At 41.9% G+C, this 15204-nt stretch overlaps 1 protein-coding gene across 2 annotated transcripts in view; it reads left to right on the top strand.

The window, feature by feature from the left end:
* DPT (dermatopontin) overlaps positions 1-7645 on the top strand; it is a 28312-nt gene extending 20667 nt beyond the window's left edge. Inside the window, exons 4-5 of one of the 2 annotated variants that reach the window (XM_075105806.1) lie at positions 4693-4757; positions 5529-6898. In XM_075105806.1, the coding sequence (XP_074961907.1) occupies positions 4693-4756 (64 nt within the window). In that variant the 3' untranslated portion in view covers position 4757; positions 5529-6898. Of the gene's footprint in view, positions 1-4692; positions 4758-5528 lie in introns of both variants that reach the window. The other variant, XM_075105795.1, reaches the window with a different exon arrangement.
* Positions 7646-15204: the final 7559 nt, after the last annotated feature.

Here is a 15204-nt window from a genome sequence, read left to right as displayed (position 1 = left end):
CTGGTACTTCTGAGGACCGAAGTTCACTGTGTCTGTGGCTAACAGTCCGGGTGTACCAGAAAAAGGGCATCTTCACGCACAAGGGGATCATCTGCCATGTCCATCCTAGCAGTGAAAAATATAGCAATGGTAGGCTTGGCTAAATCTGAACTCCACAAAGCTTAACAGATCTTCAGTGTTGTTTCTTACCTACCTCTAGTTAGAGCATCTTTTATTTAATCCAGTAAATGCTCAGTCTGGAACACCCTGTCCTTTCAGGGGATGGGGGACTTCTTTTGGCCCACTTTGCAAAGTGGGGAATCCACCAGCATGCAAAGATAAGACCACACAAACTGCAATCTGAATTCTGTGAAGTGCCCAATCCATTGCAACACATTCTAACAGATTTGAGGCTACACCAGGAATTAATGCAATGCAGAGCACATTGTTCACTTTCCAGAAAATGGGTTTGCTACTTTTTCTTGATTAGTCCCGGTGTTTAATTGACCAGGCCCTATGAGGCCCCATGGCTAGTGAAGTTGTAGTTGGATCTTGATTCTTTCCTCTTGAGCTGACCTCTAATACATCAACTGAGAGTTTTTTTCTTTGCTGATGTTTTTTATCAGACACCTCAGCCCAGTCTAGTAAAACATTTGTTACCAAAACACAGCACAGACCGCAAGGCAAGGTGCACTGCTCTGGCCTATCATTGCCAAGACTACCTACAGGAGAAGCAGGGATAGAAGAGAGAAGGAGGATTTTAAACACACCAACATTTCAAGCTGGCTCTAATAACACTCAAAGGAGCTGAGGTGTTTTTGTCACTGTGATGCTTCCAGCTTGCTGGACTTCACTAGGGATCCCCTCAGCCGAAAGATTACCTAAAAGAAGATGATCTTTCCGGAAATGATAACACCCTGTCAGACCACTGCAAGTCCAAAACTATAATTTTCTGGCTAAAATTCATTAGCCTGTTTATTATAAATGGAAGTTATGTCTGCAAATTTTTCCTACAAGCAGAAGCATAACTTCCACAGCTAATTGACTCAAAGGTTAATTTTATTCCTATTTATCCCTTCAGATAAAGATTTACAAGGTTGTAAGGGACATCTGTGTTCTGGGTTTTTCTCTGAAATATTCCCCAGTGTTATTCTTAATCCTTGTTCCTCGCGGCCATGGCAGAGAGTAGGGGAGATAATGCAGACAGTGTGCTCCCTTGCAGCTGGATTCCAGACCCCATGGGATGTGGACCAAGGTAAAGTCAGGAATCACAAGGATGAGTCTGGAAAACAGTGCAGCTGAGGTAACCAATGCCTCTGAGCAGATTTCTGGCTGGGAACACAGCCTCCAGAATGGGGTGGCAGTGCGGGGACTGCCCAGGAGCAGAGGCAGCATCACAGGAACATACATCAGGAATACAGGTCTTCACAGGTTACAGGACCACAGTACCTGGAAAGGGAAGAAGCCGCCAACAACTTTGTCCTACCACTGCTGTGACATCACAGATGAACCTGCAACAGTAGCAGGTGAAAACCACAGAGAAAACATTTTATGAATTGCAATCTAGGAAACTTTTCTGTGCCAAAGAACTTTCTGGCCCCCAGCTTCCAGAATGAATAAAACCAACTTGTGTTGCCTCATGTAAGAAGTAAAAAGAATTCCTGCTTTGCGGGTTCGTAATTCAGATTCATGCAGTAACTCTCCCGAGTGGTATACTCACAAAAGTCGGCAAAGTTTGTCATCCTAATGGTTCTCTGCAGCTGGTTGAAGTAGCATAGAAGCAAAAAAAGCTATTCCCAGTCCCAGCCTGCCAGCAGCACACACACATGCAGCTTGTCTGTGGAAACATGCTGTAGATTTTGAGACTGCTTTTCATTTTCAAGTATGTTAAAATTGTGTCCTTACTATCTAGCCCATGACAGGCAACGTTCCTGAGCTAACGAGAGGCAGAAAAAAAGCCTTTGAAGATATTTTAGTTTAAGCTTTCCTAATCACTTCAAACAGTTAGGTATTTTTAGACTTTTTGAATAAACTTGCAGAAATCATATCCTCCCTTCCTCCTCCCTAAGACATTGCATCACTGGGGTCACCACTGATGCACAGATATTTGAGAGAGAACGTGATGCCTCTGGCAAAAGCTGTAGAAAGTTTAGAAAGGTGGTATCCCCACCACCTCTTCTGTAATCACCGTCTGTGAGTTTCCATGCCTGTGTATCAGGAATGAATGAAGGAGTTGCTGTTCATCATCAGAAGTTTTAAGTGCTCATCTGTGGAGAACAGATTTTAGAGGTGGTTAATGTTTATATTTTCAAGTCCCATTTTAAATGGGTCAAACGGAGAAAACAATTGTCTATAAAGCAAGGTAAAAGCAGCTGGAAAGAATCAGCAGAGGCTTGAAGTATCTCTGGGAGCATATTTGGGAGTGTAGTTATAAAGCTGATGCAGACAGGATGACCTACATGGACATGTAAGATAGGCATACATAAGGGAACATTTGCAGGGAAAGGCAGTATCTTTTGTTAGACAGACTGATACAGTCAATTTCAGAGATGGACATGGGATATGTGAAGCAGGTCTTAAGCAACTGAAACTGCCCATATAGACATGCACACTATAGACCCGTGGCAAAAGAGCTTTCGAAACTATAAAACAAAACAAAACAAAACAACCTAAGCAAAAAACCCAAACCCCACAACAAAAAACCACAAGCTTCAGCCTAAGGTCTGAAACGTGCTGAATGGTGATGGCATGGGTCCCTCATGGAGCCTTGTTTTGGGGCTGTGGTCTGGTTGGATCGGCCTCTCAAGTCCAGAGAGCACCACTGGATCTTTCACAGCCCAACCTGCAGTAAGTAGCTTGGAGAGAGAGGTGGGGATTACCAGGCGTAGTTGGTAGGTGCCACGGATTGCCCTTCACTGCATTGTATAAAATAGCACATACAGACTGTCATAAGCTCATTTCTTTTACAAAACTGTTCTCTGCTCCATTTATTGGGGTGATCTGAATAGCCAGTAATTTTATAACTGCTCAGACATCATCATTGAAAGATAGATCGACACCCAGACACCCCAGTAGTAAGTACATTTGAAACACCTGGACAAGCTGGAAATCTACCAAGCTCAGCTGAACTAAATTATAGGGCATTTTAGGTCCCTAATAAGTTTCATATGACCAAAGAAAGAGGATTTTGTCAAACTAATATGAATAGGAATTCATATAATTTTTTAACTGAATTGGAAGCAGATTATTTGGCAAAATTTGGAGATAAAAGATATTTTCCCTATAGTACTAAAAATTCAAATCTGACAGCACATGACAGCTGGAGACTAAAAGTGACAATTTTATATTGACTCCCCAAGCCACAGAAAATGCATGAAATTAGCAACTGGAGTGGTGGTGGTGTGTGGCTATAAACTGATGTTAAGAATCTACAAAGGCAAGTTCATATATATTCTACAGTATGCCACATAGGGCAACCTCTGTCAGGATCTGAACTCCCACTGGAAAACTTGTAAGGGGTCTACAAATTGAAAAAGGCTGATAATTATTGAATTAAACACACAGCACCAATGGTACAAAGTACTTGCCCACATCCTGAAAAGGTGGATGTATATGTTTAACTTCAAACACAAATGTGCAAAAAAAGAAAATTAAGACACTAAATGCTTAAACCTATAGGCAATCAACCATGTGCATATATGCTGAAGTGTCTGCAATTTCAAGTTTAAATTACAACTTCAGAAATATTTCTGTTTAATATTTTAAAACGTGTTTTTAGTTCGCGTAACTAAAATATACTTATTTTAAAGAACTTGACTTTTAACTTTACAATATCCCTTTTTAGAAAAATGGCTTGACCTCAGCTTTTGAGTTAGGTCTCTCTGATGGTGGGTGTTAGTTTAGCAGACCTTAATTTTGACCCATACAATCCTGTTAATCTACATATGAGTCATCTTTTTTTTTTTTTTTTGGTCTCTCTGGGTATCTCAGTGACCAAAAGAGTAATAACTGTCTTTGAAGCATGTGCACAGAGTCCAAATGAGGACTTCCTAAAATAAACCTAAAAATGAATTTTGCATTTCATTAACCTTTGGTAACAGTTTTATGAGGCAATTACAGTTAAAAACCATCTAGAAAAGGCCTAAAGAAAACCAAAAAGAAACACTATATAACTAAATACAGACTTGCTGATGAGTATGAGACAGACCCAGTTCCAAACAACACTCAGCATAAACTGGTGAAGTAGTATGGTAAATTTCCAATTAAAAAAAAAACCGTTAATGAAAGCTGAAATGAGATGTTTTATACATACACAGAGCTTAAGAGTCAAATTAATCTCATTCCAGGATAGAGTCACCTAGCTAATGAAACCATATAAGAGTAATTAATACCAAATTCTGGGTTCAGGTGTCTCAGTACATCCCTAAGAGGCAACAGGTTCTGTGCCTCACCGTTTGGAGCTGGCCACCTGAAAACCAGGACTCTGCAGGGGTCTTGTTAAACAAGCTCCTCTTGAACCACTCTAGCAGCATTACCTGTCCCACACCTCAGGTTTAGGAGATAACTATTAGCAGAATCCAAACTTTCAGAAACCTTTTGGAGTACTACCCATTGCCAATTTAAACTATGGCTGCCACCTGCAAGGACTGTACTTTAGGTCTAAACTCCTGTTAGCCAGTACCAAGCAGCCTAAATTGAACATTTGTTCCACAGCAGGACAGTATTTGATCCGCTGAACTCATGCCTTTTTGTCAAGGGAAGATTTAACGCACAATAAGGTAAGGTGAAAATTTGCAGCCTGTTGCAGCTATTGGACACTAAATCACTGGCCTCCACTGTTGAACCCTGCTGCTCCAGCCATGCTTCCTACAAAAATTTCTTAGCAGGTATCGTATCACTCTCCCGAGAGAGAATACAGACATCCTATTACTCACAAACCAGGAAGACCATAAACTCTCCTTACACTCATAAATGTTACTCTGCCTCATATGTGACTTGTGGAGATCAAGGATGAGAAGTGAATTTAATTTCTCTCACTATTGATTCCTTCACATCTTTAATAAAGGACACTAGCTAGAACACCTAAGTAGTAGGAAGAGGGAAAAAAAATTTCCTGTGTGAATAACTCTCCACTTAGAAATAGCTTGAAAATCACCCACATATTTTACTTTGTACGCATTCCTGAGCAATACAGCACATGACAATAACTGTTGACAGAACCATCCTTTTCCTCTTGGTCCCTAATTTCAAGTCAATTTAGGATTGATCACCACCAAAAGTCATTGTTTTCTGAAGGATACTCAGAGACCTAATTACTCAGAGAGCTGATTTTCTTACCGTGTAAGGGAGTGTGAAGGAATTATAACTATCGGACATATTTAATCTCCTTCTAACCCATAAAAAGACAAAGCACTCAGAGGAAAGTCAGCTAATGGTAGACAGATGTTTCTGCTGTCACAATACCTGGTGTAAAGTTATTCCTACTTGCATAGCCTCATCCTCTACAAGACCTGGCTTACTAATATCCCTCTCTTCTCTCTTCCTTGCAGGGATCGTCAGTGGAAATTCATTGTCTGCAGGATGACAGAGTATGACTGCCCATTTCAAAATGTTTAAAAAGATCAAGTGTACCCAACTCAGAAAGCTTGGGGACAGACAGGGTGGGATGAGGGTCAGTGATTATGGGAGAAGGGCAGTTAGGCTCACAATATAAGTGCCAAGACTCATCAGCTGACTGCTGAAGATGCAATTCTTTCCCTCTGGAACTATCAAATAAATTGCCAGCCCATGTGCTTGCAACAGCGATTTTGGAGGATTCCTTCAAGCTGCACTGGCAGTTGTATCCCCCAGCTAAAACTGCTTATGACATACACGTTTATGATACCCAAGTCTACGGCATATGCAGTTACCTTTGTCATATAAACATATAGCCATTCTGAACACATACAACTTTCATTCACATAGCAACTTTGTATAAATTGCTTCCCAGCCCAGTCACTCCGAATGAGGTGGATACATGCTATAAAGTTTCCAACCAACCCAGTGATCCCTACCAGTTTCTTAGCATGTAGTAGCTGAAAGTGTGCTGAAAGCGGCCATGAGGAGGTCTCTGACATACTGCATCTGGCATTACCTGTTCCAGCCCTCAGCATAACTCTATTGCAACAAAGGTCTGCCTGCACAGGGGAATTCCAGGTATTTACAACACTGGAAGACATCCATACCTGATTAAAATGAGAGTAGATCCATCAATAAAAACAGAAGCCTAACCCAGCTTTACTGAGAGTCTCTTTTATATTGTCTTAAAAGTCTGTGATGACATAACTAGCCAGGAGCTCTACTCTGGGCAAACCCAGGAGTAGGTCAGGACACACACACTCTCAGTGAGAATGTATACTGCACTTGTCAGGACTCTACATTTCAGGTGGATTGGGTTTCCACTATGGGTGCCTGTACACATCCACCTGCCCTTGATAATATATTCTTGGCTTAGAATAGACAAATAAAGCTAATGGCTTAGGTGACCACAGTCCCTCCAACTTGCAGATCTCATTCCCTGTAAAGGATAAGCTGACCATGTTTCAAGACTGCACAGCACTTGTGCAGCTGTAATTCAACAAGAAAGACTATTGATCCCTTCCAGGAAGATCTGAGGTAGGATTTTGGCTCTTGAACAAACCAGAATTTAGGGCTCAGTTTCTTAGCTGATGAAGTCAATGGTAAACTTTGCAGTAGCTTTGGCAGTGCTGGCTCAAGGGCTATGATGACCCCGTGCACCAATTTAAGGTTGTAAACTTCATAGGAAACGGTGTCAGCCAATCAGTTTCATGTTCCAAGCATTTTTAACGTATTTACTAGCATACCCTCAAATGTGAGCATTAAAACTACACTTCTCCAATAAAAGAATAATAGGTTTTGCACTGCTGTAGCCTTGTTTTTTCTTGATTTTACCTGCACTAGCTTATTAATTTGCACACAAAGAAACCCTGTCACATGCTCTCTCTCATGCTCACAGACCGTGATGGTGGTTAGGGAGCTTCTCTGAGAGCCATTTGCTGAGACATGTAAGTAACAGTGGGAAAGAGAAATCAAGAGGCCTTGGGAAGCTGGAGAAGGTTGTTAGCTGACACTGGTAGACAGGCAAAGGAAGCCAAGAGAGCTTGAAACAGGAGAGCACTAGAGGAGAAGGCACTCATGCCAGGGAATTGTTGGAAAAGGCCAGGCACTATAATTAGGCATAGACGGATCATCTCTGGGAACACCTGCTCTAGATGGACACCCATCTCCCACACAACTTGATCTTGACTACTTAGGCTGCTCTCAATTCTGTGTGCGTGCCATGGGCTCATGGAGGCCTCAGAAGATACAGTGCAAGATCAGCTTAAACTGATACAGATCCACAGCACCACAGCAAAAAACAGTTCAGCCGTCTTGTCCACTGGAGCTGCAGTGTCATACTGTCCCATATGCCACCTTTCTCCCTCATCCCTGTCCCAGTCACTTCCTTCCACCCATGCTCTATTCCCAGCTCCACCCTAGCAGTGCGTCTGTGTAGGATACATTTCACAGGACTCCTCTTCAGAAAGTTAAGTAATTCTCAGATGAGGAAAGGTGTGGGTGGGAAACAGAATGTATCTTGGGGGAAGGGAGAAATGGGATGTGGACCAAAAAAAAAAAAACCCCAAAAAGCAGAACTGAGGCAGAGAAGGAGTGGTTCCTATGAAGTCCTAGGACAGCTAGTTAGCAAAGCTAGGAACTGAACTTATTTTTTTTATCTAAGTTACAGTGTTACTTCTAATGTTTAGGCAATTTTTGCATGTGGGAAAACATTGCTTCAAAGCTGATTAGGTTCCAGCCCAAATTCCTCAGCACAGAGCAAGGCGATGACGAGCCTGCTTTGCCAAAGTTTGCTGGCCTCAAAACCTGATCATGCCTCCTTTGACTTTCCTAAAGCTATTCTAGAAAAGAGAGCCTCTTAATGTGCTTAGGACACCTTACTGAACCTGAACCACCTTTCACTTGTGCTAACACAAACCAGATGCCGTTCCAGGGAAACGAACAGGAGTTGTGCCTATTTAGACCAAGTGCAATTGAGCACAGATGCCCAGTACAGGTTGCCCACAGCACTTCTTCACCCTCATGGTTTCCATGGCACAGAAGACTCCACCTACTTGTACACCACTTGTACTATATGAAATAAAAGTCACCCCTGATCTGAGAGCCCACACAGAGCCTATGAATTACTGAAGTCCCATATAGGTATAACATTTTAAATAAACCCTTATTTTTTAATAAATAAACCATCAGGAAATAAAGTCTTATTTATTCAATAAATAAGAACAGTATGGATTGTAATCAAACATCTAAGAGAAAGGCACACTTTTGTAAATGCTGAGCATTGCCCCAGTCATGCTACAAGGGCTGCAGATGGCATACTGTCAGCGTTGTCAGTGATTTTTTTAGATAAACTAGGGCAGGGTAATCTTTGCATTCACAAAGGGAAATGCAGCAAACTTCAAAAAAATGAGAACCTTTTGAGCTTTTTAAACTCTAAATAAAAAAGGTAAAGAAGAAAAAGAGGGGTGGGATGGCTGGGGAAGAGAAATACCAACACTGACTCCTTTTGTGGGTCTCCTTTAACCTGAAACTCAGTGAAGGCCGGTGCTAAGCCAGACCCACATCCTCCATTTGATCCACTCCTCTTGAAGGGAGGTTTGAGTAAGAGAACAGCATTAGTAATTGGGGAAAACACAGACAGTTCTATCAATGCCAAACAGTCAAAGAGGAGGACTGGACTGCTCTTCCTCCCAAATCTCAAGATTAACTTAAAAACCATGGGACTTCTATAGAAAAAAGAGAGCACTATATTTTTTTCATATCTTCTGATTTCTCAGTTTGCAAAATATATAAGCACCTCCAACATTTTTCAGGTTCAGTATTTTTCAAGTGCTTCAAACAGTATTTTTCAATTACTTCTCAACAATGCTGAGCCTAGAAAAGTGTCTTTTAAGTGAAGGCTGAGATTCTTGTTTAATCACTTGATAATGAGAGCTCGGATTAGCTTTACAGGGCATCAAATATTATGAGACTAATGATAAATATATCAGACTTAGCAACACAGCACTGATTAAAAAAGGAATAGCAAACCCATAGCCATGTTGAAATAAGGCATATTTCATGTAAAATCAAGAGAGACTTTTCAACCTCTTCCAGTCCAGCATTCAGGATTTTCTAATATGAGACAAACCTGGCAGAAAGTCATGGCATCACCTAAGCAGAGAGATGCCAACACAGCTGAAGGGAAACCAGTCTGTGGATGAAGCAGACCTGGCAGAAGACCAGTTGGCTCTTAGGAAAACTTACTTAGACTTGACCCTTGACTCACAGCCACTGAATCCTTTTCTGGTTTTAATCTTTATTCCAAGACCATGTTTATCACACCAGCAACACGTTACTGTACTGGCCTGCATCTTTAAGGCTACAGTACTGTTTGCAAACAGAGAGTATGAACATTACTGGTAGTGGCACTTTGTGCCAGAGTTGTTGGCGTGAACCGTAGGCAGGAGGAGTTCTGCTAATAACACATTATCTAACATAAAACATTGCATAGATTTACTTTTCAAGACACAGTAGTTACACAGGGGACTGCTACCTTATACTCACTATTTCAGGGTACTGGTATGTGTGTAGCTGATGCTCTGTACAGTAATCTGGACCTATGCATGGAGAAGTTTAGAAAAGGCAGCAGGGCTGCCCACATGCTGAAAATGAAAGACATGGACAAGTGCCTGTGTGTTGGAGCCAGCAGGATTGTCTCTGTCTTTCTGAGCTCCATACCTGAACAGCATTGATTTCAGTCTTATCCAGCTTGTGAACTTCAGCCAAAATCAATGGAGTTCAGTCTTAGGCAAGAGTCAGGCATCTAAATACTTTTCAGGATCTTAACTTAGCTGGTGCATCTCTACAAGGAAGACTGGAAAAACTGACCTTGAGGGAATGAATCAAAAAGTGTGCCAAGATACACAGGGACGGACAAGGCACTGCATATTCTGTTCATACTTTCTCAGACATAAAAGCCCCAAATCATAGATCATCTTCTAACTGAAATATTCTATTCTATTCTACTTGAAAAATCTAACTGACTTAACCTCACGAAGACCAGAACACACTCTGCCTTAGGTTATCTTAAAATCATTTAAGAAGAATAAAGAGAAATTTTGCTGAGCTTCACATTAAAGCCACGTCAATAGGATAAATCCTAGTATGAAGAAGAAAAAAAAAAAAAAAAAGCACAGCTACATCTTTGCAGGATGTGAGCTTTAGTTTACATCCAGAATCAAATTCTCCAGGCCTTGCCTGAACCAGACAAGTCACCACAGTGCAGAACTTGGTTCTAAAAAGATCAGTCCAAATTCTGGAGAACAGAGAAGACAACACAGGCGCACAAGAGGTGGTTCTATCTGAGAGAAAACTGAGGGGAATGGCAAGAACTGAAGTGAAAACAGTAAAAGAGAGATATGAAGCCACCTGAAGAATATGCCATTATGTAATTTCTTAAAATAAATGCATGATCCTCTATCTTAGGAGATGAGATGACTAGGATAATTTAATACCAGCAAAATCTCAAGAATTTGGAGAAAGCTCCCCAAATAACTTTGCAAAGAAAAAAGCCAGCACAGTATATCAAATACCATCCTTGAAAAGCGGAGGATTTGCCAAGTGAAGCAGAACCAACAGATAATGTTGATATAATTCTTTTAATCTGTGTTGGGAGCTCTTAACCCTTGACCAAAGAAAACGGAGAGATGAGAACAGAAGGAATAAGCTAAGTGAAGTGTGAATAGAAGGAGGAGGTGTGATCACAGATGAAGAAAGAGGCAAGAAAAAAACAAAAGCAAATAAATTCTCAACAAACTAAAGAAAACAGGCCTTTGGCACAACATGTGGCCCCAGAACTGAACTTCTGGCTTTCCATGGTTGTGTGAGGCTGCATACAAGCTTTTGCTTCAGCTAACATAAACACATTGCTCAAGCTACTTTAAAATTTGAAGTTACTGGAAAGTCTTACTTGGGTTCAGATCCATGTTAAAGTGAACAAGCTTTGACCTGAAAATGGATGTATTCATCAGCAAAACCACTGCCATAATTACACAAGTTATGCAAAATTAAGTGCTTTTGTCTTCCTCTGAAATCTAACAGATGCCACAGCTATGTCCAGGGGTGAATGTGGTTCCCATCCACTGGTTTCCATCCAGGCAAGCCCACAGTTTTTTTTCCGCCTCAACCCTTACTTCTGTTTTCATCTGGGAGGCAGGGAACTTGGCCTTGTAAAGCATCTAAGGCAGCATTTTGCAGGTCTCACCTTGGTAGCCCCAAGCCACGGTACTATAACCTGGGAGACAAGCAACTAGCTTCTCCTCTGTCGTTTTTGTGGTCAAGCTTCTCTTCCTCTGGTTTCACGTGATTTTGCACTGAAGCTGTCTATTCCCATGCTTTCACTCTCTCTCTTCCCCGTTAATGTTATTCTTACAGCTACTGAAAGATTTTGGGGCAGCAATCTTCTCTGCCTGCCTGGCCTGTCAAGTCATGTACAAACTAACTGTATGCAGCACCATAAAAAATGATAAAAGACAACAGCTTAAAACAGCATATCATAGTGTAATTTCAGATACACATCCCCACTGCCCGAAGTCCTAGTCCAAAGCCCACTGATAATGGCAGAAGCCTCTCCATCAATTTTTATCAGGTTTGCGCTATTCCTTGTGTAAGGAAATAGAACCATCTCACGTGGAGAAAGCTCACATATCTTTCTTAGCCCTAAGCTAACAGTAGGCAGGGGATCCTGCTATAATAAATAAACTTTGATCATGATCTTATGTGGAAAGTTCCTTTCTTCCTTTATTTATCTTCATTTTACATACTCAGAGTGAGTTTGGCACTGGTGGAAAATTTGAGGTGGCCTTGGAGAAAGTCTTATCCACATAACAGACAGAGCATTTTTCTGTCACATATTTCTGACCTCCCCTGGACGGACCTTTTTGAGGTCTAGGAGAAGAGCTGAGTGTCCGGCTTACTCACCAACAGCTGTACCACTGAGGCAAGCAAAAAAGGGCATAAGTAATGCTAATTGCCACCACTTCTCTGCTAGAAACTGACTCGTGACCGTAAACTTAATTCAAGATCAGCAATCAAATAGTTATTAAATTGTAACAGGCTTGCACTAGTTACAGCTGAACTGAGGCATCAAGAAGAGATCTTTCCAAGGACTTCATTTGCTGAATGTGCTGCTTTGGGTTGGAAAAATTCACCTACTACAATTTCTTTAACTACAGTCCAGGGAGACAACTAGATGAGAGAAGGCTGATGCAAACATCCTTGTCTACCACTTAGAAATGCTAAATCTGAACTTTTTTAGCAGCACAACCTGAAGTTTGCTCTTTTGCTGGTTCAACATTACCTTCTTTCCAGACACCTCTGTCTGACATCTGCCTTCGCTGCAGGTGGGAACTATGGCATACACATCACTTAGCATTGCAGCACAGCAAACACTGAATTCACAGGCCTCAATAACCACAGCTATCTTTTGCGGTCACTCCCTGCATTATTTCACAAAGCAGACAAGAGAAAAAGGGCTTTGAGTAATTAAGTGCTGTTCAGCAGATACAGTAAATACAGAGATCACCATGGCATTAATCTGAAATGGTGACAGAGAGCATTGGTGCTCTGCACCCACTTCATACAGGTACAGCACATTTGCAGGAAATGTACATCATGACTTCAGGTCATTATGTTCCTCTGTTAAACTGAATTTGTCTCCTGGTCCCCTGGCTAGTACAAACTGGCTGGATTCCTCAGCAATGGTGGAACTTGTCCTGCTCGGTGTGAGCTGAGCATGTGGCTGCACTGCTCGCTCAGGGCGAAGATATCTCACTGCTAAAGTCTCCATCCAGTCTCTGTGCTTTGCCCAAACAGCGCTGCATGCCACAAGCCACTCCACAAAGTAACTAGTTTAATCCGGCTCCTGTCGAGCCCTCTGAGATGCCCATTTCACCCTCTTTTCCCTCACACCATAGTAACAATTGTAATGACTAAACAACAAAAATCATTAACATCAACAGTGAAATCATTGACACCATATGGAATTTCAGATATCTAAACATAATCCAGTGAGACCTCCAGATGTTGTTGAAAAACAAAATAACCTTAACACATTAGGAACAACTATCCTGGTACCTTTGAACAATCCCTCCTTTAATACCAAGAGTTTTCTCTAAATTGACGTTTGGGTTGACTCTACTTTTATCTTCCTTATACTAGCAGCCATCTACACCTAGTGGTCACCTTAATAGGCTGGCAGAGATTTGTCAGACTTAGCTGAATCTGTTCAGGGATAGAGGATAGGAGAGGATAGGATATTTTCAGTTACAAGTTTTCAGGATATTTTCAGTTTTCAGGTGATCCTACAAGGATCATCTAGTCCAACTGCCTGACCACTTCAGGGCTGACCAAAAGTTAAAGCACATTGTTAAGGGCAATGTCCAAATGACTCAAACACTGGCAGGCTTGGGGCATCAACCACCTCTCTAGGAAGCCTGTTCCAGCGTCTGATCACCCTCTCAGTAAAGAAATGCTTACTAATGTCCACTCTGAACCTCCCCTGGCACAGCTTTCAACCATTTCCATGCATCCTATTGCTGGATCCCAGGGAGCAGAGATCAGCACCTCCTTCTCCATTTCGCCTCCTCAGGAAGCTGTAGACAGCAATTAGGTTGACCTTCAGTCTTCTTTTCTCCAAACTAGACAAGCCCAAAGTCCTCAGCCACTCCTCACAGGATATTCCTTCCAGCCCTGTCACCAGCTTTGTTGCCCTCCTCTGGATGCACTCAAGGACCTTCACATCCTTCTTAAATTATGGGGCCCAGAACTGCAAGCAGTACTTGAGGTGAGGCTGCACCAATGCTGAATACAGTGGGGTAATCACTTCTTTTGACCAGCTGGTTATGCTTTAATGCACCCCAGGATGCGTTTGCCCTCTTGGCTGCCAGGGCACACTGCTGACTCATATTGAGCCTACTGTCAACCAGTACCCCCAGATCCCTTTCTGCAGAGCTGCTCTCCAGCCCTCCTCTCCCAATTTATACTTGTGCCCAGTGTTACTCTGTCCCAGGTGCAGAATCTGGCATTTTGACTTGTTAAATTTCATCCTATTAATCATTGCCCAATGCTCCAATCCATCTAGATCCCTCTGCAAGGCCTCTTGTCCCTCAAGAGAGTCAACGGCACCTCCCAGTTTGGTATCATCAACAAACTTGCTAACGGTGCAATCAACTCCTGCATCCAGATCATTGATAAACATACTGAACAGAACTCACCCTGGAATTGAACCCTGAGGAACACCGCTGGTGACCAGTCCCCAGCCAGATGCAGCTCCATTCACTACAACCCTTTGAGTTCTGTCCTCCAGCCAAATCTTCACCCACAGCACTGTGAACCCACTCATTCCACAGTTGGACAACTTGTCCAGAAGGATGCTGTGAGGGACAGTATCAAAAGCCTTACTAAAACCCAGAAAAACTGTGTCCACCCCCGTCCTTTCATTCACTGGGTGGATAACCTTATCATAGAAAGATACCAAATTACTTAAACAGTATATGCATGCATTCTCCATTTGTTGTGCCTGTTGATCTCATTACTTGAGTTAGATTTAAACATCTCTGGTTCTGCAAAGTCAGATACATTCACTTGTACCACAACACTCAAATTCTATATATATATTCAATAAAGCTAATAACATATTTCCATAATGTGCTTTATGAATACCTACAAAGATAATGAGCTGTTGTTACATCTTTTTGAGCTGAAAGTTTACAGCAGCAATGAATTAACTCTTTTGATCAAGCAAAAAAGAAAGAAAGAGCAAGTGACTAATATATATTATTCTCCTGCCTGCTCTATTAAAAAATTGACTCAGCCTTCAGTCTGTTGTTTGGAGGACCATGCCAAATAAGCACAGAGGGTAATGATTTAGTATGGGATGAGCAGAACTGAAGGGAATCAAGACATAAATGTTTTCAGGGCCAACCACCCTGAGTGAAAAGGATGAGCCATGGAAGACATGCCTTGATTCCCATGCTGGTTCTGAATTTTCCGTTGCCTCCCTTTGTCACCAAGGCTCTTAGCCATAACAGAGAGCAGACTGCGGTGTGGTACTGACACACTGGAGCA

This window comes from Phalacrocorax aristotelis, chromosome 1, assembly GCF_949628215.1.
Source record: "Phalacrocorax aristotelis chromosome 1, bGulAri2.1, whole genome shotgun sequence".
NCBI lineage: Eukaryota > Metazoa > Chordata > Aves > Suliformes > Phalacrocoracidae > Phalacrocorax > Phalacrocorax aristotelis.
This window is presented reverse-complemented; position numbering and strand designations above follow the sequence as displayed.